This window comes from Oncorhynchus tshawytscha, linkage group LG14 (genome assembly GCF_018296145.1).
Source record: "Oncorhynchus tshawytscha isolate Ot180627B linkage group LG14, Otsh_v2.0, whole genome shotgun sequence".
Lineage (NCBI taxonomy): Eukaryota > Metazoa > Chordata > Actinopteri > Salmoniformes > Salmonidae > Oncorhynchus > Oncorhynchus tshawytscha.
The window spans coordinates 30,195,380-30,223,344 of NC_056442.1; the positions used below are offsets into that span (position 1 = coordinate 30,195,380).

A 27,965-nucleotide genomic window follows, 5' to 3' on the forward strand; every position below is an offset into this window, starting at 1 on the left:
TGGGACAAACACCAAATTGAGAGTCTGCATGCAGTATTCTGCAAAAATATCCTCCGTGTACAATGTAAGACACCAAATAATGAATGCAGAGCAGAATTAGGTCGATACTCACTAATGATCAAAATCCAGAAAAGAGCTGTTAAATTATACAACCACCTAAAAGGAAGCAATCCATAACAAAGCCATCACCTACAGAAAAATAAACCTGGTGAAGAGCCTCCTAAGCAAGCTGGTCCCGGGGCTCTGTTCACAAACAAACAGACCCCCAGGATAGCAACACAATTAGACCCAACCAAATCATGAGAAAACAAAAAGATAATTACTTGACACATTGGAAAGAATTTACCAAAAAAAAGAGTAAACTAGAATGCTATGTGGCCCTAAACAGAGAGTACACAGTGGCAGTATACCTGACCACTGTGACTGACCCAAAATTAAGGAAATGGTTGACTATGTACAGACTCAGTGAGCATAGCCTTACTATTGAGAAAGGCCGCTGAAGGTAGACCTGGCTCTCAAGAGAAGACATGCTATGTACACTGCCCACATAATGAGGTGGAAACTGAGCTGCACTTCTCAACCTCCTGCCAAATGTATGACTATATTAGAAACACATATTTCCCTCAGGATTACACAGACCCACAAAGAATTCGAAAACAAATCCAATTTGATAAACTCCCATATCTATTGGGTGAAATATCACAGCAGCAAGATTTGTGACCTGTTGCCATAAGAAAAGAGCAACCAGTGAAGAACAAACACATTGTAAATACAACCTATATTTATTTTCCCTTTTGTACCTTAACTATTTGCGCATCATTACAACACTGCATATAGACATAACATTTGAAATGTCTTTATTCTTTTGGAACTTTTGTAAGTGTAATGTTTACTTGTTGGTTATTACTGCATTGTCGGAACTAGAAGCACAAGCATTTCGCTACGCTCGCATTAACATCTGCTAACCATGTGTATGTGACAAATAAAATAGGATTTGATTTGATTTGATTTAACTGTACATTTTTATTGCTTATTTCACTTAGTTTATTATCTATTTCACTTGCTTTGGCAATGTTAACATATGTTTTCCATGGCAATAAAGCCCCTTAAATTGAAATTGAATTGAGAGAGACAGAGACAGAGAGAGAGAGAGAGAGACAGAGACAGAGAAAGAGAGCGAAAGAAAAAGGAGTGAGAGGAGGGGACCGAGCAAACTGCTTTGTCCACAACCAAAATTCAGTTATCAAGGGGTAGAATATAGGGTTTAAAATAATCAGAAAGAAAGAAGCAGGACAGGGAGAGAGAAAATGAGCTGACATGAATGTCCATCTTGTCATGAGTGATAGCCACTACACTTGGAGATGTTCTCAAATCAAAGCGGGCGGTGAGATAGACGGCCGTTTGTCAACACTGAAATTTGGCAGCGCTGAGGTGTCAAGGCTGCCTCATTAGAAATATTTTACATCCTCCACCTTTCCCCTCACAACACACGGAGGAGGAGAAAAGAGATTGGGCCACTTTGTTGCTATCATAATTTATTTCTTTAGTCTGTGACCTTAACACGACCTCATCCCACAGACCCTAACCCTGAAGCACAAATATCAGCACTATCACAAACTCTACTGCATCAGGGTTAACCAATATAGTAGTTCTCCTTCTACACTCCAATCACCCAAGGCCTTCTGTCTCGATCCACTACTAATATAGTGACCTTGGAAGACCCACATAATCACATGGTGGAAATTATGGCAAATCATTTGGGATGCAACAGTGTTTTAAAGTCAATCCAGAATAAGTAGATTCAACCATTTATCATTGATAGTGTTTTATATAGGAAGAATGCCAATGACACATAAAATATCCACCATACCCAATTCATGAAAAGGTTTATGATTCAGAACCATCAAGAAAAGGGCTACCATAGAGTAGGGTTTAGGCCTACCATAGAGTAGGGTTTAGGACTACCATAGAGTAGGGTTTAGGCCTACCATAGAGTAGGGTTTAGGCCTACCATAATATGGAGAGAAAGAGATATATATATATATAGCGATAGAGAGAGAGGGAGAAAGAGAGTAGAGAGAAAGAGAAAAGAGAGGGAGGGTGAGAGAGAGAGCGGGGGAGAGAGGAAGGGAGGGGGAGATAGAGAGAAAAAGAGGGAGAGAGAAAGAGGGAGAGAGAGGAGAGCGAAAGAGAGGGAGAGATGGAGGGAGGAGAGAGGAGAGCGAAAGAGAGGGAGAGATGGAGGGAGGAGAGATTGAAAGAGAGAGAGAGTGTGGGAGAGAGAGAGAAAGAGAGAGAGAGAGAGAGAAGGGAGGGAGGGAGAGAGAGAGACAGAAGGGATTGAGAGAAAGAGAGGAGGAAGAGAGAGCAGAGCTAATGTCACCTGTCACTCATTCCCTATCGCCATACCAACAGGACAGAATGACACATTTTCAACATTTCCCTCCCAATCCGAGGGTGACGATAGAAAGTAGATATGGGATTTCAGCTTTGTTCAAATAAAGTTAACCATCTCAGAGAAGGGAACTATTTTAGTGTTCAGTAGTTTTACTGTTCAATGTGGAATTGATAATAGTTGAAATGCTTTTAAAAAGAAGCACAGGCTGCTGAATCAAACTGTGATATAACAGTCCATGTTTTATATATTGGGAGAACTCTGGAGTATTCTGTGGCATGAACCTTTCATTTTTATAGCCTCAGTCAGACTCAGGGAGCATGTGTTTTCTTGGTCTCCTACGTCTCATACGCCCCAACCTCTCGCTCCTTAAGGAGAAACTCTATCACATGATGTTTCACTTAACAGCCTACTCTGCTACAGTACATTTCCCAACAGAGGAATACGGCTGATGGCAAATATACTTTGGAATAATTCAATATATACAACCATAAATAAAATATGAAACCTTAGAATTACAATGGAGTTGTTTTGGAAGAACACATATTCTACATAAATTACACAAACTGGATCAAATGAAATGGGCAACACTGCTATGCAGGATATGTATATTTACTGCAAAAGAAAAAGTCTGAAAATCTGTCATTGATGTTTTGGAATCCCATTAAAAAAGCTTTATGTTGTGTGTTCGTCTGGCACAATAGCGACCTGACCAGAACCATTTTGGAGAGAACTTTTCCTCCTATGCCTCCGCGCTACCAACACAGATCCCGCCCAGAACAGTTGAATCGGAGACAGATGCAAAGTTTTAGCGTTTGTTTTGGACGGTAACGGCAATGCAGAATGTGCTTTTTCCTCCTCCTCTCTTGCCTCTTCCCTCTCTCCGGACTCTGTTCCCAGATGAGGGTGTCCCTCTACCCTTAACTAACCCAGCCTTAACCCATGCCTACCTGTCTCTGTAATGTCTCTATGCTTTATGACATGATGATCCTACAGAGTGATAACAGGGCAGAATGCCACTCTGTCTCCTTGCACTGCTTCATAAACTGCGTTTCATATAGTAGCATTTCCTAATCACATAGTAGTGTTTCCTTAACTGTAGTCCCTTCTTCTCTTCCGCTTTCCAGCCTACATCAGTCCCAGATCTCCCCCCACACCCCACCCCACCACACCACTCTCTCTCCACAGAGTTCACATTCCACAAGATGCAAGCTGTCCAGCATCACTGAATCCTGGGCTAGTCTGAACGCTGGGAGACGCTGCTCAGTCGCAAACAGGAAAATATAAGAGACAGAGAGTACTGAGACAAAGTAGAACAGAGAGTAGAAAGAGTAGAAACACAGACGAGAGGCATAGAGTAGAAAGACAGAGTAGAAACAGAGAGGAGACAGTGGAAACAGAGTAGAGACAGAGTATAAACAGAGAGTAGAGACAGAGAGTAGAAAAAGAGCGTAGAGAGAGTAGAAACAGAGAGTAGAGACAGATAGAGTAGAAACAAAGAGTAAAGAGAGTGTAGAGACAGAGAATAGAAACAGAGAGTAGAGACAGAGTAGAAACAAAGAGTAAAGAGAGTGTAGAGACAGGGAGTAGAAACAGAGCGTAGACAGCAGAGAGAGAGCATAGAGAAGGAGAGTAGAAACAGAGAGTAGAGACAGAGTAGAGAATAGAGACAGAGTAGAAAGAGTAGAAACAGATAGTAGAAACAGAGAATACTGGGAGAGAGTAGACACAGAGTAGAGAGAGTAGAAACAGAGAGTAGAGACAGAGAGTAGAGACTGAGAGTAGAGACACAGAGAGAGCAGAAACAGATAATAAAGACAGAGTAGAAACAGAGAGTAGAGAAGAGACAGAGAAGATACAGAAAGTAACAGAGAGGAGAAACATAGAGTAGTAACAGAGAGTAGAAACAGAGAGGAGAAATAGAGAGGAGAGAGAGTAGAAACAGAGAGGAGAAACAGAGAGGAGAAACATAGAGTAGTAACAGAGAGGAGAAACAGATAGGAGAAACAGAGAGGAGAGAGAGTAGAAACAGAGAGGAGAAACAGAGAGGAGAAACATAGAGTAGTAACAGAGAGGAGAAACAGATAGGAGAAACAGAGAGGAGAGAGAGTAGAAACTGAAGAGATACAGAGAGAAACAGAGAGGAGAAACAGAGTAGATGCAGAGAGTAGTAACAGAGTAGTAACAGAGAGTAGAAACAGAGGAGATACAGAGAGTAGTAACAGAGAGTAGAAACAGAGAGGAGGGAGAGTAGAAACAGAGGAGAGAATAGAAACAGAGGAGATACAGAGAGTAGAAACAGAGAGGAGGGAGAGTAGAAACAGAGGAGATACAGAGAGTAGTAACAGAGAGTAGAAACAGAGAGGAGGGAGAGTAGAAACAGAGGAGATACAGAGAGTAGAAACAGAGGAGAGAATAGAAACAGAGCAGAGACAGAGAGAAAGAGAGTAGAGACAGAGATAAAGGAAGAGAGTAGAGAGAGTAGAAAGAGAGAGTAGAAACAGAGTAGATACACAGATTAGAGACAGAGAGAAAGCAAGAGAGTAGAGAGAGTAGAAACAGAATCGAGTCAGAGAGTAAAAATAGGGTAGAGAGTAGAAACAGAGAGTAGAAAAAGTAGAAACAGAGAGTAGAGAGAGTAGAAACAGAGAGTAGAGAGAGTAGAAACAGGGTAGAGAGACAGAGTAGAAACAGAGTAGACACAGAGAGGAAAAACAGGGTAGAAACAGAAACAGAGAGTAGAGAGAGTAGAAACAGAGAGAGAGAGAAACAGAGAGTAGAGAGAGTAGAAACAGAGAGGAAAAACAGGGTAGAAGAGTAGAAACAGAGAGTAGAGAGAGTAGAAACAGAGAGGAAAAACAGGGTAGAGAGATAGAAACAGAGAGAAACAGAGTAGACACAGAGAGGAAAAACAGGGTAGAGAAGCAAACAGAGAGTAGAGGGAGTAGAAACAGGGTAGAGAGAGTAGAAACAAAGAGTAGAGAGTAGAAACAGGGTAGAGAGAGTAGAAACAGAGAGTAGAGAGAGTAGAAACAGGGTAGAGAGAGTAGAAACAGAGAGTAGAGAGAGTAGAAACAGAGAGTAGAGAGAGTAGAAACAGAGAGTAGAGACAGAGAGTAGAGACTGAGAGAGACAGAGAGAGCAGAAACAGATAATAAAGACAGAGTAGAAACAGAGAGTAGAGAGAGAAAAACAGAGGAGATACAGAGAGTAGTAACAGAGAGGAGAAACAGAGAGTAGTAACAGAGAGTAGAAACAGAGAGGAGAAATAGAGAGGAGAGAGAGTAGAAACAGAGAGGAGAAACAGAGAGGAGAAACATAGAGTAGTAACAGAGAGGAGAAACAGATAGGAGAAACAGAGAGGAGAGAGAGTAGAAACTGAAGAGATACAGAGTAGAAACAGAGAGGAGAAACAGAGTAGATGCAGAGAGTAGTAACAGAGTAGTAACAGAGAGGAAACAGAGGAGATACAGAGAGTAGTAACAGAGAGTAGAAACAGAGAGGAGGGAGAGTAGAAACAGAGGAGAGAATAGAAACAGAGGAGATACAGAGAGTAGTAACAGAGAGTAGAAACAGAGAGGAGGGAGAAGAAACAGAGGAGATACAGAGAGTAGTAACAGAGAGTAGAAACAGAGGAGGGAGAGTAGAAACAGAGGAGATACAGAGAGTAGAAACAGAGGAGAGAATAGAAACAGAGCAGAGACAGAGAGAAAGAGAGAGTAGAGACAGAGATAAAGGAAGAGAGTAGAGAGAGTAGAAAGAGAGAGTAGAAACAGAGTAGATACACAGATTAGAGACAGAAAAAGCAAGAGAGTAGAGAGAGAAACAGAATCGAGTCAGAGAGTAAAAATAGGGTAGAGAGTAGAAACAGAGAGTAGAAAAAGTAGAAACAGAGAGTAGAGAGAGTAGAAACAGAGAGTAGAGAGAGTAGAAACAGGGTAGAGAGAGTAGAAACAGAGTAGAAACAGAGTAGACACAGAGAGGAAAAACAGGGTAGAGAGAGTAGAAACAGAGAGTAGAGGGAGTAGAAACAGAGTAGAGAGAGTAGAAACAGAGTAGAAACAGAGAGGAGAAACAGGGTAGAGAGAGTAGAAACAGAGAGTAGAGAGAGTAGAAACAGAGTAGAAACAGAGAGGAAAAACAGGGTAGAGAGAGTAGAAACAGAGTAGAAACAGAGTAGACACAGAGAGGAAAAACAGGGTAGAGAGAGAAACAGAGAGTCTCAGGGTTAGAGAGTAGAAACAGAGAGTAGAGGGAGTAGAAACAGGGTAGAGAGAGAAACAGAGAGTAGAGAGAGTAGAAACAGGGTAGAGAGAGCCAGAGAGTAGAGAGAGTAGAAACAGGGTAGAGAGAGTAGAAACAGAGAGTAGAAACAGAGAGTAGAGAGAGTAGAAACAGGGTAGAGAGTAGAAACAGAGAGTAGAGAGAGTAGAAACAGAGTAGAAACAGAGAGGAAAAACAGGGTGAGAGAGTAGAAACAGAGAGTAGAGAGAGAAAACAGGGTAGAGAGAGTAGAAACAGAGAGTAGAGAGAGTAGAAACAGAGAGTAGAGAGAGTAGAAACAGAGAGAAACAGAGAGGAAAAACAGGGTCAGAGAGGAAAAACAGGGTGTAGCAGAGTAGACAGAGAGGAAAAACAGAGAGTAGAGAGAGTAAAAACAGAGAATAGAGAGAGTAGAAACAGAGAGTAAAGAGAGAATAGAAACAGAGAGTAGATACATAGATTAGAGAAATAGAGAAAGGAAGAGGGTAGAGAGAGAGAGGAAACAGATTAGTCAGAGTAAAATCAGAGTGTGGAGAGCGAGAGTAGAAACAGAGTAGAAACAGCAAGTAGAGAGAGTAGAAACAGCGAGTAGAAACAGAGTAGAGAGGGAATAAGGACAGAGAGAAGAGTCAGAGAGTAGAAACAGAGTAGAGACAAATAATAGAGACTGAAAGTAGAAACAAAGAGTAGAGACACACTAACAGGGCAGGAGTATCTCATTACTACACCCCCATACCTGGGGACCAGCCCTAGAGATTCTCTGTAGCTAGATGGTGTTGCAAGATGCGCTGTAGCTAGATGCCCTGTAGCTAGATGATCTGTAGCTAGATGATCTGTAGCTAGATGCCCTGTAGCTAGATGCCCTCTAGATGTTCTGTAGCTAGATGCCCTGTAGCTAGAGGCCCTGTAGCTAGATGATCTGAAACTAAATGCCCTTTAGCTAGATGCCCTGTAGCTTGCCCTGTAGCTAGAATCTCTGTAGCTAGATGCCCACTAGCTAGATGCCCTGTTGCTATATGCTCTGTAGCTAGATGCCCTGTAGGTAGAGGCTCTATAGCTAGATGCTCTGTAGCTAGATGCCCTGTAGCTAGATGCTCTGTAGCTAGATGCCATGTAGCTAGATGCCATGTAGCTAGATGCCTGTTGCTATATGCTCTGTAGCTAGGTGCCCTGTAGGTAGAGGCTCTGCTAGATGCTCTATAGCTAGATTCCCTGTAGCTAGATGCTCTGTAGCTTGCCATGTAGCTAGATGCTCTGTAGCTAGATGCTATGTAGCTAGATGCCCTGTAGCTAGAGGCTCTGTAGCTAGATGCCCTGTAGCTAGATGTCCTGTATGCCCTGTAGCTAGATGCTCTGTAGCTGTAGCTTGCCCTGTAGCTAGATGCCCTGTAGCTAGATGCCCTGTAGCTAGATGTTCTGTAGCTAGATGCCCTGTAGCTAGATGCCCTGTAGCTAGATGCTCTGTAGCTAGATGTTCTGTAGCTAGATGCCCTGTAGCTAGAGGCCCTGTAGCTAGATGATCTGAAACTAAATGCCCTTTAGCTAGATGCCCTGTAGCTTGCCCTGTAGCTAGAATCTCTGTAGCTAGATGCCCGCTAGCTAGATGCCCTGTTGCTATATGCTCTGTAGCTAGATGCCCTGTAGGTAGAGGCTCTATAGCTAGATGCTCTGTAGCTAGATGCCCTGTAGCTAGATGTTCTATAGCTAGATGCCCTGTAGCTAGACGCTCTGCAGCTAGATGCCATGTAGCTAGATGCAATGTAGCTCGCCCTGTAGCTAGATGCTATGTAGCTAGATGCCCTGTAGCTAGATTCTCTGTAGCTAGATGCCCTGTAGCTTGCCCTGTAGCTAGATGCTCTGTAGCTAGATGCCCTGTAGCTAGATGCCCTGTATCTTGCCCTGTAGCTAGATGCCCTGTATCTCGCCCTGTAGCTAGATGCCCTGTAGCTAGATGCTCTGTAGCTAGATGTTCTGTAGCTAGATGCCCTGTAGCTAGATGCTCTGTAGCTAGATGTTCTGTAGCTAGATGCCCTGTAGCTAGAGGCCCTGTAGCTAGATGATCTGAAACTAAATGCCCTTTAGCTAGATGCCCTGTAGCTTGCCCTGTAGCTAGAATCTCTGTAGCTAGATGCCCGCTAGCTGCCCTGTTTCTATATGCTCTGTAGCTAGATGCCCTGTAGGTAGAGGCTCCATAGCTAGATGCTATGTAGCTAGATGCCCTGTAGCTAGAGGCTCTGTAGCTAGATGCCCTGTAGCTAGATGCCCTGTAGCTTGCCCTGTAGCTAGATGCTCTGTAGCTAGATGCTCTGTAGCTAGATGCCCTGTAGCTAGATGCTCTGTAGCTAGATGCCCTGTAGCTAGAGGCCCTGTAGCTAGATGATCTGAAACTAAATGCCCTTTAGCTAGATGCCCTGTAGCTTGCCATGTAGCTAGAATCTCTGTAGCTAGATGCCCGCTAGCTCGATGCCCTGTTGCTATATGCTCTGTAGCTAGATGCCCTGTAGGTAGAGGCTCTATAGCTAGATGCTCTGTAGCTATATGCCCTGTAGCTAGATGCTCTATAGCTAGATGCCCTGTAGCTAGATGCTATGTAGCTAGATGCCCTGTAGCTAGAGGCTCTGTAGCTAGATTCTCTGTAGCTAGATGCCCTGTAGCTTGCCCTGTAGCTAGATGCTCTGTAGCTAGATGCTCTGTAGCTAGATGCCCTGTAGCTAGATGCTCTGTAGCCAGATGCTCTGTAGCTAGATGCTCTGTAGCTAGATGCTCTGTAGCTAGATTCTCTGTAGCTATACCTTTATTCATCCCTTTAGTTACAGTATTATTGAGGTTTCAGACATGCTCCACAGTGTTATACCTCAGAGAGCTCATTGAAAGTCAGTCAGACAACATGCAGCTCTCATCTCCTTCAGAGTGAATCTTCATTAGTCATGATAATAAACCAGGGAACGGCAGACTAGAGAGGATACTTATAGTATAATTTATAGAATGATAGCTAGTGATGATGTGTGTTCTACTGCTGAAATAATCTATATATGTCGTCCCGGGGTGCAGTAGAGTGTGTGTGTGTGTACGCGTGTGCGTGAATGGGTGTGTGCATGTGTGTGTGAATTCTGCTGTAACGAGCTATAAAGATCAGTGTGTGTGAGTAGCAGAGGGTCAGAGAGAGCCTGGTTGTGTCCCAAATTGCACCCTGCTTATATAGTGCACTACTTTTGACCAGAACCTATGGGGCTCTATTCAAAAGTAGTGGGAATAAGGTGCCATTAGGGACACAACCAGCCTGTCCACCTGAGCAGGGCAGCAAGGACACCTGGAGGTAGAACAGCCTGTTAAACACTGGATCAATATGAACCTGACTTCCATTTCATGGGTCTCCAGCTCCAATCAGCTAACTATATCCTCTGCTGCCGCTGCTGCTACAGAACAGACAAGGTATAGTCATACAGACAGACAGAGGGCAGAGACACAAAGCTAACCCCCCTTAGTCCTCTTCACCCTGTCAATGTTGCTGATAGATGTACACACACATAGAAATTTCAATCCACACATTCAAGAAGCTCCCAAAGAATAAACTGTCTTCTGACATGATGTTTCCCCAGTGAGTGAAACTGGTCAGACTGACATTTAGGACCAGGCAAGTAGTCTCTCCCTCTAGTTATTGGAGTGTGATCATCATGGCTGCTGTTCACTAAATACAAGGCTGTTAGAGACCTCTCTCTCTCTCTCTCTCTCTCTCTCTCTCTCTCTCTCTCTCTCTCTCTCTCTCTCTCTCTCTCTCTCTCTCTCTCTCTCTCTCTCTCTCTCTCTCTCTCTCTCTCTCTCTCTCTCTCTCTCTCTCTCTCTCTCTCTCTCTCTCTCTCTCTCTCTCTCTCTCTCTCTCTCTCTCTCTCTCTCTCTCTCTCTCTCTCTCTCTCAACGAATGTTGTTCTCCTTGTCCTCTAGTAGGTGTCTGGACGGTTGAGAAAGAAATAAGAAGCAGACCGTGTCATTATTGTGTGTGTGCCATTAACATGGGCCACCTGCAGCCCAGAGAGAACCCATCTGGTGTGTGTGTGTCATCCGCAGGACTGGAGTGTGTGTGTCTTCTGGCAGTGACACAGAGCTGAGAGGCCAGATGACATGTGGAACCAACAGTCGGCTCCCCCGGCACAGCTATCTGTATCCCAAATGGCACCCTATTGCCTACATAGTGCACTACGTCTTGACCAGGGCGTCTGGTCAAAAGGGTACCATTCGGGAAGCAGCCTCAGGACCCAGAGAACTAGGGATCAGAGTTTCTCCTGGAGGTCAAACTCCTGGTCCTCCTCATACCAGACCTGGGTCATCAGGCATGGGTTAGAGAACTGGCCTAGTGACTGCTCACCTCCGTTCAGACAACTTGGAACAATAGGATTCGATAGCATCACAGAAATCAATGACATTTTATTTTATTGCATGTTTTGTTTGATGTGAGAGATTTTGTTGTTTCTAAATCACAAGATTTTGTTCCCCTTGTTCCTTTGCTCCATCTGCCCTGCTAGGCGGCGTCCAAAATGGCACCCTATTCCCTGCAGTGTATAGTGCACCACTCTTGACCAGGGTCCACAGGGCTCTGGTCAAAAGTAGTGGACTATATAGGAAACAGGATGTCATTTGGGACGCAGCCCTAGTCAGCTCAATGAGGGAAAGTTTGTGACTAAGAGCACAACAGTAAAATGAAAAGTCTACAAAAAATAACATGTTTCATTGAACGGACGTGTCATGTTCAATTGACAGAGGCAGTAAATATGTTACCTATAAAAATGACAATAAACTTCTCTCAGCTCAGCAACAGGCTCTGCCCATAGTGCACGGTTCAACCCTGGACCCTGAGGATACTGAGGCCCTCTATAGCTCCTCACTTTATAAGGCTGGCCTTGACAGTGAGAAGAACCCAGTGGTTGTCTGGGATCATACAACATTATGAATGACAGGATTGTACTGTGTGGAGAGACAGCAGCTACTGTCATATATGCCCCTGACCCTGTCATGTATTGACCAAACCCTAAACACTTAGTAAAAATGGTCCCATCCCATCAGGAGACTAGTTACTTCGACAGGCTTTGTAGAATAGAGGAAATGGTTAGAAGCAGATATCAAGTATAGTTGTGTTGGGATGTGCTAAACTTTGAACATTGAGATATTAAATGAATTCAACGGCTCTCAATTCAACGGCTCAGACACAAGAGGCATGTGGCAGGGTCTACAGTCAATCACGGACTACAGGAAGAAATCCAGCCCAGTCACGGACCAGGATGTCTTGCTCCCAGGCAGACTAAATAACTTTTTTGCCCGCTTTGAGGACAATACAGTGCCACTGACACGGCCTGCAACGAAAACATGCGGTCTCTCCTTCACTGCAGCCGAGGTGAGTAAGACATTTAAACGTGTTAACCCTCGCAAGGCTGCAGGCCCAGACGGCATCCCCAGCCGCGCCCTCAGAGCATGCGCAGACCAGCTGGCCGGTGTGTTTACGGACATATTCAATCAATCCCTATACCAGTCTGCTGTTCCCACATGCTTCAAGAGGGCCACCATTGTTCCTGTTCCCAAGAAAGCTAAGGTAACTGAGCTAAACGACTACCGCCCCGTAGCACTCACTTCCGTCATTATGAAGTGCTTTGAGAGACTAGTCAAGGACCATATCACCTCCACCCTACCTGACACCCTAGACCCACTCTAATTTGCTTACCGCCCAAATAGGTCCACAGACGATGCAATCTCAACCACATTGCACACTGCCCTAACCCATCTGGACAAGAGGAATACCTATGTGAGAATGCTGTTCATCGACTACAGCTCGGCATTCAACACCATAGTACCCTCCAAGCTCGTCATCAAGCTCGAGACCCTGGGTCTCGACCCCGCCCTGTGCAACTGGGTACTGGACTTCCTGACGGGCCGCCCCAGGTGGTGAGGGTAGGCAACAACATCTCTTCCCCGCTGATCCTCAACACTGGGGCCCCACAAGGGTGCGTTCTGAGCCCTCTCCTGTACTCCCTGTTCACCCACGACTGCGTGGCCACGCACGCCTCCAACACAATCATCAAGTTTGCGGACGACACAACAGTGGTAGGCTTGATTACCAACAACGACGAGACGGCCTACAGGGAGGAGGTGAGGGCCCTGTGTGGTGTCAGGAAAATAACCTCACACTCAACGTCAACAAAACTAAGGAGATGATTGTGGACTTCAGGAAACAGCAGAGGGAACACCCCCCATCCACATCGATGGAACAGTAGTGGAGAGGGTAGCAAGTTTTAAGTTCCTCGGCATACACATCACAGACAAACTGAATTGGTCCACTCACACAGACAGCATCGTGAAGAAGGCGCAGCAGCGCCTCTTCAACCTCAGGAGGCTGAAGAAATTTGGCTTGTCACCAAAAGCACTCACAAACTTCTACAGATGAACAATCGAGAGCATCACCGCCTGGTACGGCAACTGCTCCGCCCTCAACCGTAAGGCTCTCCAGAGGGTAGTGAGGTCTGCACAACGCATCACCGGGGGCAAACTACCTGCCCTCCAGGACACCTACACCACCCGATGTTACAGGAAGGCCATAAAGATCATCAAGGACATCAACCACCCGAGCCACTGCCTGTTCACCCCGCTATCATCCAGAAGGCGAGGTCAGTACAGGTGCATCAAAGCTGGGACCGAGAGACTGAAAAACAGCTTCTATCTCAAGGCCATCAGACTGTTAAACAGCCACCATTAACCTTGAGTGGCTGCTGCCAACACACTGACAATGACACTGACTCAACTCCAGCCACTTTAATAATGGGAATTGATGGGAAATGATGTAAACATATAAACAATGCTACCTTATATAATGTTACTTACCCTACATTATTCATCTCATATGCTTACGTATATACTGTACTCTATATCATCGACTGCATCCTTATATAATACATGTATCACTAGCCACATTAACTATGCCACTTTGTTTACATACTCATCTCATATGTATATACTGTACTCGATATCAGCTACTGTATCTTGCCTATGCTGCGCTGTACCATCACTCATTCATATATCCTTATGTACATATTCTTTATCCCCTTACACTGTGTATAAGACAGTAGTTTTGGAATTGTTAGTTAGATTACTTGTTGGTTATTACTGCATTGTCGGAACTAGAAGCACAAGCATTTCGCTACACTCGCATTAACATCTGCTAACCATGTGTATGTGACAAATAACATTTGATTTGATTTGATTTGAATGATAGGAAATGAAAGAGACTGGGTTCTGTTAGAAGTGAATGGTTCTCAGAAGAAAGAAGAAGGCTTCGGAATAACTATTAGATGAAAGAGGGGTTGAGGTCAGGAGGTGAGGACAGATTCTCTTAAGAGTAATAAATGTTTGGAATCCTGTTACCCTCTTTATTAGCTTCCTGTAGAGCCATAAAATGTAAGGATTGGAGAGAAAGGGGAGTGTCTTAAGTAGGATGTATATAAACTGTGAAGTCTGAAATCTTTAGCTGTCTGTTTTCAGCTGTACAGAACCTTTGGGGAAGAATTAAACTTGGTTAAAGCTTCTATAGTGTCCGTGAGTTATTTACTCTGAAAAGTAAGAACCAAACAGTTGACAAGAAAAACTGTTGAAATAAGGTTGCTTATTACAGTGTCCCGATAGCGGGTTGGTGTCGCCAAATACGCTCCTGTGTTATCCTCTGGGTCTACAGTATTCTGTTTGTCTTTCCAATCACACATACTGTAAATCAAATCAGCCAGGAGCATGCTGACTAACCATAGTCGTCTAACGTCTTGCAGGGGATGTCCAGGTGGGTGGAGCCAAAGGGGTTCCGTACGAATCTCCGCCTCCTCCGTAGATCGTCCTCCCAGTAGTCCAGACGCCAGAAGTCATTCAGCTGACTGAGAGACAGACGGAGACAGACAGGTTAGACTGAAAGACAGACAGGTTAGACAGGTTAGACAGAGACAGACAGAAATAGACAGGTTAGACAGAGACAGACAGAGACGGACAGGTTAGACTGAGAGACAGACAGGTTAGACTGAGGGACAGACAGGTTAGACAGAGACAGACAGGTTAGACAGAGACAGACAGGTTAGACAGAGACAGACAGAGATGGACAGGTTAGACTGAGAGACAAACAGGTTAGACAGAGACAGACAGGTTAGACAGAGACAGACAGAGATAGACAGGATAGACTGAGAGACAGAGATAGACAGGATAGACTGAGAGACAGACAGAGATAGACAGGATAGACTGAGAGACAGACAGAGATAGACAGGATAGACTGAGAGACAGAGATACAGGTTAGACTGAGAGACAGACAGAGATAAACAGAGACAGACAGGTTAGACTGAGAGACAGACAGACAGCCAGGTTAGACTGAGAGACAGACAGATAGATAAACAGAGATAGACAGGTTAGACAGACAGACAGAGATTTAGACTGAGTCAGACAGGTTAGACAGAGACAGACAGGTTAGACAGAGACAGTGATTTAGACTGAGAGACAGACAGGTTAGACAGACACAGAGACGGACAGGTTAGACAGACAGACAGAGATAGACAGGTTAGACTGAGATAGACAGAGATAGACAGGTTAGACTGAGATAGGCAGGATAGACTGAGAGACAGACAGAGATAAACAGAGACAGACAGGTTAGACTGAGAGACAGACAGACAGCCAGGTTAGACTGAGAGACAGACACAGATAGACAGGTTAGACTGAGAGAGAGACAGAGATAGACAGGTTAGACCGAGACAGACAGAGATAGACAGGTTAGACTGAGTCAGACAGGTTAGACTGAGAGACAGAGAAAGACAGGTTAGACAGAGACAGTGATAGACAGGTTAGACTGAGAGACAGACAGGTTAGACAGAGACCGACAGAGACGGAGATGACAGACAGACAGAGACAGACAGGTTAGACTGAGAGACCGACAGAGATAGACAGGTTAGACAGACAGACAGAGATAGACAGGTTAGACTGAGACAGACAGAGATAGACAGGTTAGACTGAGTCAGACAGAGATAGACAGGTTAGACTGAGATAGGCAGGATAGACTGAGAGACAGAGATAGACAGGTTAGACTGAGATAGACAGGATAGACTGAGAGACAGAGATAGACAGGTTAGACTGAGATAGACAGGATAGACTGAGAGACAGAGATAGACAGGTTAGATAGAGAGACAGACAGGTTAGACTGAGAGACAAACAGAGATAGACAGGTTAGATAGAGAGACAGACAGGTTAGACTGAGACAGACAGACAGGTTAGACAGAGAGAGATAGACAAGTTAGACTGAGAGACAGACAGAGACAGACAGGTTAGACTGAGAGACAGACAGGTTAGACAGAGACAGACAGAGATAGACAGGTTAGACTGAGAGACAGACAGGTTAGACTGAGAGACAGACAGGTTAGACTGAGAGACAGACATAGATAGACAGGTTAGACTGAGAGACAGACAGGTTAGACTGAGAGACAGACAGAGACAGACAGGTTAGACTGAGAGACAGACAGAGATAGACAGGTTAGACTGAGAGACAGACAGAGATAGACAGGTTAGACTGAGACAGACTGAGATAGACAGGTTAGACTGAGAGACAGACAGAGACGGACAGGTTAGACAGAGAGACAGACAGGTTAGACAGAGACAGACAGACACGTTAGACTGAGATAGATAGGATAGATGGAGAGACAGACAGAGATGGACAGGTTAGACAGAGACAAACAGAGATGGACAGGCTAGACCGAGAGACAGAGATAGACAGGTTAGACAGAGATAGACAGGTTTGACTGAGAGACAGACAGAGATGGACAGGTTAGACTGAGAGACAGACAGAGGTAGACTGAGAGATAACAGGTTAGACTGAGAGACAGACAGAGACAGACAGGTTAGACAGAGAGACAGACAGAGATGGACAGGTTAGACAGAGAGACAGAGATAGACAGGTTAGACTGAGATAGGCAGGATAGACTGAGAGACAAAGATAGACAGGTTAGACTGAGTCAGACAGAGATAGACAGGTTAGACTGAGACAGACAGAGATAGACAGGTTAGACTGAGACAGACAGAGATAGACAGGTTAGACTGAGTCAGACAGAGATAGACAGGTTAGACTGAGACAGACAGAGATAGACAGGTTAGACTGAGTCAGACAGAGATAGACAGGTTAGACTGAGACAGACAGAGATAGACAGGTTAGACTGAGTCAGACAGAGATAGACAGGTTAGACTGAGACAGACAGAGATAGACAGGTTAGACTGAGTCAGACAGAGATAGACAGGTTAGACTGAGATAGGCAGGATAGACTGAGAGACAGAGATAGACAGGTTAGACTGAGATAGACAGGATAGACTGAGAGACAGAGATAGACAGGTTAGATAGAGAGACAGACAGGTTAGACTGAGAGACAAACAGAGATAGACAGGTTAGATAGAGAGACAGACAGGTTAGACTGAGACAGACAGGTTAGACAGAGACAGACACGTTAGACTGAGACAAACAGACAGGTTAGACAGAGAGAGATAGACAAGTTAGACTGAGAGACAGACAGAGACAGACAGGTTAGACTGAGAGACAGACAGGTTAGACAGAGACAGACAGAGATAGACAGGATAGACTGAGAGACAGACAGAGATAGACAGGTTAGACTGAGAGACAGACATAGATAGACAGGTTAGACTGAGAGACAGACAGAGACAGACAGGTTAGACTGAGAGACAGACAGGTTAGACTGAGAGACAGACAGGTTAGACTGAGAGACAGACAGGTTAGACTGAGAGAACGACAGAGACAGACAGGTTAAACTGAGAGACAGACAGAGATAGACAGGTTAGACTGAGAGACAGACAGAGATAGACAGGATAGACTGAGATAGACAGACAGGTTAGACTGAGAGACAGACAGGTTAGACTGAGAGACAGACAGGTTAGACTGAGAGACAGACAGGTTAGACTGAGAGAACGACAGAGACGGACAGGTTAGACTGAGAGACAAACAGAGATAGACAGGTTAGACTGAGAGACAAACAGAGATAGACAGGTTAGACTGAGAGACAAACAGAGATAGACAGGTTAGACTGAGACAGACAGGATAGACTGAGAGAGAGATAGACAGGTTAGACTGAGACAGACAGGTTAGACTGAGAGAGAGATAGACAGGTTAGACTGAGACAGACAGGTTAGACTGAGACAGACAGGATAGACTGAGAGAGAGATAGACAGGTTAGACTGAGACAGACAGGTTAGACTGAGATAGACAGGTTAGACTGAGACAGACAGGATAGACAGAGATGATAGACAGGTTAGACTGAGAGACAAACAGAGACAGACAGGTTAGACTGAGACAGACAGGATAGACTGAGAGAGAGATAGACAGGTTAGACTGAGATAAACAGGATAGACTGAGAGACAGACAGGTTAGACTGAGAGACAGACAGGTTAGACTGAGAGACAAACAGAGATAGACAGGTTAGACTGAGACAGACAGACAGGTTAGACAGAGACAGACACGTTAGACTGAGACAAACAGACAGGTTAGACAGAGAGAGATAGACAAGTTAGACTGAGAGACAGACAGAGACAGACAGGTTAGACTGAGACAGACAGGTTAGACAGAGACAGACAGAGATAGACAGGATAGACTGAGAGAAGAGACAGACAGGTTAGACTGAGAGACAGACAGGTTAGACTGAGAGACAGACATAGATAGACAGGTTAGACTGAGAGACAGACAGAGACAGACAGGTTAGACTGAGAGACAGACAGAGATAGACAGGTTAGACTGAGAGACAGACAGAGATAGACAGGTTAGACTGAGACAGACTGAGATAGACAGGTTAGACTGAGAGACAGACAGAGATAGACAGGTTAGACTGAAAGACAGACAGAGACGGACAGGTTAGACAGAGAGACAGACAGGTTAGATGAGACAGACAGACACGTTAGACTGAGATAGATAGGATAGATGGAGAGACAGACAGAGATGGACAGGTTAGACAGAGACAAACAGAGATGGACAGGCTAGACCGAGAGACAGAGATAGACAGGTTAGACAGAGATAGACAGAGATAGACAGGTTTGACTGAGAGACAGACAGAGATGGACAGGTTAGACTGAGAGACAGACAGAGATAGACTGAGAGATAAACAGGTTAGACTGAGAGACAGACAGAGACAGACAGGTTAGACAGAGAGACAGACAGAGACGGACAGGTTAGACAGAGAGACAGACAGAGATGGACAGGTTAGACAGAGAGACAGACAGAGACGGACAGGTTAGACAGAGAGACAGACAGAGATGGACAGGTTAGACAGAGAGACAGACAGAGATGGACAGGTTAGACAGAGAGACAGACAGAGATGGACAGGTTAGACAGAGAGACAGACAGAGATGGACAGGTTAGACAGAGAGACAGACAGAGATGGACAGGTTAGACAGAGAGACAGACAGAGATAGACAGGTTAGACAGAGAGACAGACAGAGATGGACAGGTTAGACAGAGAGACAGACAGAGATGGACAGGTTAGACTGAGAGACAGACAGAGATACAGGTTAGACAGAGATGGACAGGTTAGACAGAGAGACAGACAGAGATAGACATGTTAGACAGAGACAGAGATAGACAGAGAGACAGACAGAGATGGACAAGTTAGACAGGGATAAACAGGTTAGACTGAGATACAGACAGGTTAGACAGAGAGACAGACAGAAATAGACATGTTAGAAAGAGAGACAGACAGAGATGGACATGTTAGACAGAGAGACAGACAGAGATAAACAGGTTAGACTGAGAGCAGGTTAGAATATACACACACACGCACACACATACACACACACACACACACACACACACACACACACACACACACACACACACACACACACACACACACACACACACACACACACACACACACACACACACACACACACACACTGGGGCCACATAGAGTACACACACACACACACACACACACACACACACCACACACACACACACACCACACACACACACACACACACACACACACACACACACACACACACACACACACACACACACACACACTGGGGGCTACATAGAGTACACACACAGCAGCACAACACCAGGAGCCCCACAGCAGCAACAGCAGAAGCCACTTCACTATAAATCACTAACACTCCCATTAACAAATACAGCATCAAATTACAAGTCTAAATGGCCCAGCTTGCCTCCGTTTTTACTATGTTTTTTAACAAGACTTGTAAATCAGAGAGGTAGGACTCTCAACCTAGGCAGGGAGGGAGTAAGGGCAGGATGGAGGGAGTGATGGAGGGAGGCAGAGAGAGAGAGAGAGAGAGAGAGAGAGAGAGAAGGAAAGGGGAGGCAGGGAGTGAGGAGGGAGGGAGAAGGAAAGGGGAGGCAGGGAGTGAGGAGGGAGGGAGAAGGAAAGGGGAGGCAGGGAGTGGGGAGGGAGGGAGAAGGAAAGGGGAGGCAGGGAGTGAGGAGGGAGGGAGAAAGAAAGGGGAGGCAGGGAGTGAGGAGGGGGAGGGAGAAGGAAAGGGGAGGCAGGGAGGAGGAGGGAGGGAGAAGGAAATGGGAGGCAGGGAGTGAGGAGGGAGGGAGAAGGAAAGGGGAGGCAGGGAGTGAGGAGGGAGGGAGAAGGAAAGGGGAGGCAGGGAGTGAGGAGGGAGGGAGAAGGAAAGGGGAGGCAGGGAGTGAGGAGGGAGGGAGAAGGAAAGGGGAGGCAGGGAGATAGGAGGGAGGGAGAAGGAAAGGGGAGGGAGGGAGAAGGAAAGGGGAGGCAGGGAGATAGGAGGGAGGAAGGCAGCCAGGGAGAGAGGAGGGAGGCAGTGAGCCATGGAGGGATGGAGGCAGCAACGTGGGGTTTAATGATGGGGAGGGTCTGAGAACTATAAAACAGCCCCCCTTCCCTCTCTCACTCCTTCCCTCCCTGTGGGTATGTGGAACCATGATTAAAATAATGTGTTGAAATATTCATTGAAATGATTCTCAGAGCCCTGGGGCAACCCAAAAGAAAACTGCATTTTTATTCATTATTAATAAGAGTGAATTAGAGCCTTATAAACAGGAGAGAAAGAAGGGAACAGCTCCAGCATGTGGTAACCATCTTTGTAAATGACTATTCCAACATTAGCAGGGAGGACCTGGGAAGGAGGATAGTTTTATTGCTTGCAGCTAATGCAAACCATTAAGCAGTTGGCCCAGCATCAGGTTACTAAGTGCAGCTCTGGCTGGACACATTTCAAAGGCTTTGTGTTTCCTTCAAGGGGAACTAAAAGTAGAAAAACACTGCAAGTCCTTTACGTACTCCAAACGGAGCTGTGGAGAGAAATATGGAGCGAGGGAGAGAGTGATGATTCAAATGATAGTGGAGCAGATGACAGTTTGGTCTGAGAAGCTCCTCAGTCACATCAATGGACCATGTGCTTCATCTTCATCCTCTCCATCTAGACCAGAGTGAGGAACTACACAGTCCTCCTGCTCCTCCTAATATTGAGTTGCCCCCCCCCCCTTTGCCCTCAGAACAACCTCAATTCATTGGTCCGTGGACCCTAAAAGGTGTCACAGGGATTCTGGCCCATGTTGACTTCCCACAGTTGTGCAAGTGGCTGGATGTCCATTGCTGAACCATTCTTGATACACGGGGGAAACTGTTGAGCGTGAAAACACTGCAGCGTTGCATTTCTTGACACTCAAATCAGTGCTCCTCGCTCCTACTACCATACCCCGTTCAAGGCAATGAAATCTTTTGTCTTGCCCATTCACCTTCTGAATGGCACACATACACAATCCATGTCTCCATTGTCTCATAGTTTAAACATCTTTCTTTAACCTGTCTCCTCCCCTTCTACAGTCTCCTCCCCTTCAATCCACTGATTGAAGTGGATTTAACAAGTGACATCAATAAGGGATCATAGCTTTCACCTGGATTCGCCTGGTCAGTCTATATCATCGAAAGAGCAGACATTCCTAATGTTTTGTACACTCAGTGTATAGTGAACTACTTTTGGCCAGGGCTCGTATAGGGCTCTTTTATTGACCTTTAACCAATATACGACCCTATTAAAATGATGCCTCCACCTCCACCTTGTAAATTATCCAGTCAGTGTGTATTACCACCACAAACAACAACAACCCAGACAGCCTCCCAGTTGCCAATCCACCTCCAGCTTTGGCAGTCTGGCTAGCAGCCAGGACTTCCATTGTATACCTTCCCCTACACCCCCCAATCTCTCTCTTCTCTGCCATAATATTGAGTCAGCCTAAACAGATTAACGTGTTACAAGGGGATCACATCACCAAACCGTTCTGTGAATATAATATGAATGTAATATCTACAACTGTCAGTAAGCTGAAGGCTCAGGAGACTTAGCAGGCATTTGACAGCGACGAGACCTCAGTCTCAGTTAAACATCAATCAACTCTGTGTGTGTGTGTGTGTGTGTGTGTGTGTGTGTGTGTGTGTGCGCAGAGTATCTGCACGTCTAGAGCTTGTCCCATGTCTGTCAGTCTCCCAGCATGCTTGGAGCTGAAGAACAGAGATGTCAGTAGGTGGAGGGACAAAGCCACGTAAATGATATTGTAAACGATAGATTACATAGCCGGAAAAATGTAAATCCACTGTAGGCAGACGAGAGATTACCGTTACAGATTATATCCCCTAATTCCCACTCCAAATAGTCTGCCTACCGTGGTGGACGAGGAAGGAGCTGCTTTGAACATTTCCTCTGCAATGTATTAAACATATTAAACACATATGATGCATGAGATTTGATTTGCAGAAGGATAATCATTGTTGTACAGCAACCTAAACTACAAGCCAAAATGTTTTCATTTGTATCTAGCTAATATGAATCAAACGTAAAACAAACCAACCCCAAGATTACATGAATTGATTAACCAAGCAAACATGATGATTCCCTCCCCCCCAACCTCATCCCACAGCATATGCTTTCACTTCGGAGGTGGCTTAGTAGTGAAGGAGAAGCAGAAAGCGAAAGAGGGCAAGGAAGAAAGGGAGAGGGGAGGAGGAGAGAGGGGCCAGTGATACTCTAAATCGTGCGGTTGGCATCAGACAGATTCTGGACCGTCGTGCCAAGCTGCTGTGCTGAAGGAGGCTGGGCCAGGCAGATCAGTGAGGGTGGTCCGGGATGTCTTCCAAATGGAGTGGCACCCTATTCCCTATACATACCCTACATAGCGCACTGGGCCTTGGTTTAAAGAAGTGCACTACATAGGGAACTCCATTTGGGAATGGCTCCCATAAGGGGCTTCTCAGTCAGCTCTCACACACACACACACACACACACACACACACACACACACACACACACACACACACACACACACACACACACACACACACACACACACACACACACACACGCACACATCTAAAATACTACACACCTAAGGGCTCTGGTCAAAAGTAGTTCCATTTGGTATTCTGAGAGTACTGATGGTATCCGGAGTATACTGATGGTATCCGGAGAGTACTGATGGTATCCGGAGAGTACTGATGGTATCCGGAGAGTACTGATGGTATCTGGAGAGTACTGATGGTGTCTGGAGAGTACTGATGGTATTCAGAGTGTAATGGTGGTATTCTGAGTGTACTGGTTGGTAGTCTGAGTGTACTGATGGTATTCTGAGTGTACTGAATTTGATGGTATTCGGAGTGTGTTGATGGTATTCGGAGTGTACAGATGGTATTCTGAGTGTAAGGATGGTATTCTGAGTGTACGGATGGTATTCTGAGTGTACTGATGGTATTCTGAGTGTACTGAATTTGATTGTATTCAGAGTGTACTGATGATATTCGGATTGTGCAGATGGTATTCTGAGTGTAAAGATTGTATTCGGAGTGTGCTAATGGTATTCAGAGTGTACGGATGGTATTTGGAGTGTATTTGAAGTTTGCTGGTGGCATTTGGCAGGTTTAGGAATGTATAGGTTGTCTTTGTGTACAGGTGGTATTCTGAGTTTACTCCAAATGCCATGATAGTATTCTGAATGAACTGATGGTATTCTGAGTGTACTGAATTTGATTGTATTCTGAGTATACTGATGGTATTCTGAGTGTACTGATGGTATTGTACTGATGGTATTCGTGTACTGTTTTGAATGTATTCGGAGTGTACTGATGGTATTCGGAGAGTACTGTTCTGAATGTATTCGGAGTGTACAGATGGTATTCAGAGTGTGCTGATGGTGTTCAGAGTGTACTGATGGTATTCGGAGTGTATTCGGAGTGTGCTGATGGAATTCGGAATGTGCAGATGGTATTCGGAGTGCTGATTGTATGTGGAGTGTACTGATGGTATTCGGGTGTACTGATGGTGTTCGGAGTGTACTGATGGTATTCGGAGTGTACTGATGGTATTCGGAGTGTACCGATGGTATTCGGAGTGTACTGATGGTATCCGGAGAGTACTGATGGTATCCGGAGAGTACTGATGGTATCTGGAGAGTACTGATGGTATCTGGAGAGTACTGATGGTATTCAGAGTGTAATGGTGGTATTCTGAGGGAACTGGTGGTATTCGGAGTGTGCTGGTGGCATTCAGAGTGTACAGGTGGTATTCTGAGTGTACAGGTGGTATTCTGAGTGTACTGATGGTATTCTGAGTGTACTGAATTTGATGGTATTCGGAGTGTACTGATGGTATTCGGAGTGTGTTGATGGTATTCGGAGTGTACAGATGGTATTCTGAGTGTAAGGATGGTATTCTGAGGGTACGGATGGTATTCTGAGTGTACTGGTGGTATTCTGAGTGTACTGATGGTATTCTGAGTGTACTGAATTTGATTGTATTCAGAGTGTACTGATGATATTCGGATTGTGCAGATGGTATTCTGAGTGTAAAGATTGTATTCGGAGTGTGCTAATGGTATTCAGAGTGTACGGATGGTATTTGGAGTGTATTCGAAGTTTGCTGGTGGCATTTGGAGTGTACAGGTGGCATTAGGAGTGTATAGGTTGTATTTGGAGTGTACAGGTGGTATTCTGAGTTTACTCCAAATGCCATGATAGTATTCTGAGTGAACTGATGGTATTCTGAGTGTACTGATGGTATCGGAGTGTACTGATGGTATTCGGAGTGTACTGTTTTGAATGTATTCGGAGTGTACTGATGGTATTCGGAGTGTACTGTTTTGAATGTATTCGGAGTGTACAGATGGTATTCAGAGTGTGCTGATGGTATTCGGAGTGTGCTGATGGTATTCAGAGTGTGCTGATGGTATTCGAGAGTGCTGATTGTATTCAGAGTGTACTGATGGTATTCGGGTGTACTGATGGTATTCGGAGTGTGCTGATGGTATTCAGAATGTACTGATGGTATTCGGAGTGCTGATTGTATGTGTGCTGATGGTATTCGGAATGTGCAGATGGTATTCGGAGTGCTGATTGTATGTGGAGTGTACTGATGGTATGGAATTCGTGTACAGATGGTATTCGGAGTGTACTGATGGTATTGGAGTGTACTGATGGTATTCGGAGTGTACCGATGGTATTCGGAGTGTACTGATGGTATTGTAAGTGTATTGTAAGACTATATTCGAACAGAGTGAGAGAGAAGGAAACAAAGCTAGATTTTGCATACTGAGAGGTGTTAAAACTGTGATGTTCTCGTCCATAAATTCACTCAAATCCATCTAATAGGACATGTCTGATATTCTCCAGCATCTGAAGCTATATGTCTACTCTGCTTTGCTGAATCCAATATGAGCACAAAAAGCTTAATTTCATGCATGAGACAGATAAATGCATGCAGGGAAATAATGTGACCCTAGAACAGCTTCAGACACAGATGTCCTCCAGGCGGGTTACACAATCTGTTTGATACTAAACAAAGATTTAGTAAATGTCTGCCAGCTAAAGTCTTCTATTGATGTTAGGCTAACAGACTTACAGAAACAGACAAATACTACCAAATGATATGAGGGTAATGACTTGCATACAATAATTGGACTATATACTGAACATTTGATCAATACAGACTGTACAGACTGTAAAGTGCAAGGCAGTGACAGCCAGTTTATCTCAATGGGATCTGTGAGGACGACTGGCTCTCCACTTCCCCGTTTTCCCCTCGTAGTGGGGCTTCAGGACAGGCATAAAGAATGACTGAGGCCAAGCCTCCCAGAAACTGGCTAAATGTATTTTCCCTGTCACACATCAATCACACAAATGGATTTCAAACTGCATTTTAAAAGCTCATTTTCCAGACCTGATAACCAAGAGGAAACATGGTGGCCATTATTCACGGATGCTTTTAGAATTTAAGTGCAGTGCAATAAATGTGTAAAAACACTATCTTCTCTCCATTTTCCTCTGTGTATTTAAATCCCATCTCCCCTGAATGTGTGTTTGTGTGTGTCTCGGGGCTGTGGAGACAAAGACAGATTTAACACCCTGGCTCCACAGGGAATGTGTGTGTGTGTGTGTGTGTGTTCTGTGTTCTGTGTTGTCTGTGTGTGTTGTGTGTGTGTTGTGTTGGTAAAAGGCAGTTAAACCTGACAGCCATGACTCAAAATAAAATGGTGAAGTGGGAAATGAAAGGACTGAAATCTATTTCACAACACAAATACAGCCCAATCTAGGACAGTGGGAGCTGGTTTGTAGTGATGAACTAGGCTAGTATTGGCACTGGGGACAGTTATAGTATAGTGATACACTGTAGAGAAGTATAGTCATAGTATGGTATAGTGTTATAGCTACAGTATATACCGTGAGCTCCAAAAATATTGGGATAAATTCACTTTTATGTGTATTAAAGTAGTCAAAAGTGTAGTATTTGGTCCCATATTCTTAGCACGCAACAATTACATCAACTTTGTGATTCTTCAGATTAGTTTGTGCCCAATAGAAATTCATGGTAAATAATGTGTCATTTTGGAGTCACTTTTACTGTAAATAAGAATAGAATGTTTCTATACACTTCTACATTAATGTGGATGCTACCATGATTATGGATAATCCTGAATGAATCGTGAATAATACATCGTATGAGAACTTTACAGACACATACAGTTGAAGACGGAAGTTTACATACACTTATGTTGGAGCTTATATATATTGCGTCAAACAGAATACACTGATTCGGTGGCGAGTTCATTAGAATGTGCGTTGAAGATGTCGTTCCCATAGCAACGATTAAAACATTCCCAAACCAGAAACCGTGGATTGATGGCGCGAACCACTGCTTTTAATCAAGGCAAGGTGACCGGAAACATGACCGAATACAAACACTGTAACTATTCCCTCCGCAAGGCAATCAAACAAGCTAAGCGTCAGTATACAGACAAAGTAGAATCGCAATTCAACGGCTCAGACACAAGAGGTATGTGGCAGGGTCTACAGTCAATCACGGATTACAAAAAGAAAACCAGCCCAGTCACGGACCAGGATATCTTGCTCCCAGACTAAATAACTTTTTTGCCAGCGTTGAGGACAATACAGTGCCACTGACACGGCCCGCAACCAAAACATGAGGACTCTCCTTCACTGCAGCCGAGGTGAGTAAAACATTTAAACATGTTAACCCTTGCAAGGCTGCAGGCCCAGACGGCATCCCCAGCCGCGCCCTCAGAGCATGCGCAGACCAGCTGGCTGGTGTGTTTACGGACATATTCAATCAATCCTTATCCCAGTCTGCTATTCCCACATGCTTCAAGAGGGCCACCATTGTTCCTGTTCTCAAGAAAGCTAAGGTAACTGAGCTAAACGGCTACCGCCCGTAGCACTCACTTCCGTCATCATGAAGTGCTTTGAGAGACTAGTCAAGGACCATATCACCTCCACCCTACCTGACACCCTAGACCCACTCCAATTTGCTTACCGCCCAAATAGGTCCACAGACGATGCAATCTCAACCACACTGCACACTGCCCTAACCCATCTGGACAAGAGGAATACCTATGTGAGAATTTAACACCATAGTACCCTCCAAACTCGTCATCAAGCTCGAGACCCTGGGTCTCAACCCCACCCTGTGCAACTGGGTACTGGACTTCCTGACGGGCCGCCCCCAGGTGGTGAGGGTAGGCAACAACATTTCCACCCCGCTGATCCTCAACACTGGGGCCCCACAAGGGTGCGTTCTGAGCCCTCTCCTGTACTCCCTGTTCACCCACGACTCCAACTCAACTGCAAAATAATAATTTTGCACGCCCAATTTTTCAGTTTTTGATTTGTTAAAAAAGTTTGAAATATCCAATAAATGTCATTCCACTTCATGATTGTGTCCCACTTGTTGTTGATTCTTCACAAAAAAATACAGTTTTCTATCTTTA

The 27,965-nt window shown here is 44.8% G+C and overlaps 1 protein-coding gene across 1 annotated transcript in view; it reads right to left on the reverse strand.

Moving 5' to 3' along the window:
• LOC112267393 (neurobeachin-like) overlaps positions 1 to 27,965 on the reverse strand; it is a 338,648-nt gene that overhangs the window by 139,827 nt on the left and 170,856 nt on the right. Inside the window, 1 exon segment of the mRNA XM_042297331.1 lies at positions 14,435 to 14,559. Within this exon segment, the coding sequence (XP_042153265.1) occupies positions 14,435 to 14,559 (125 nt within the window).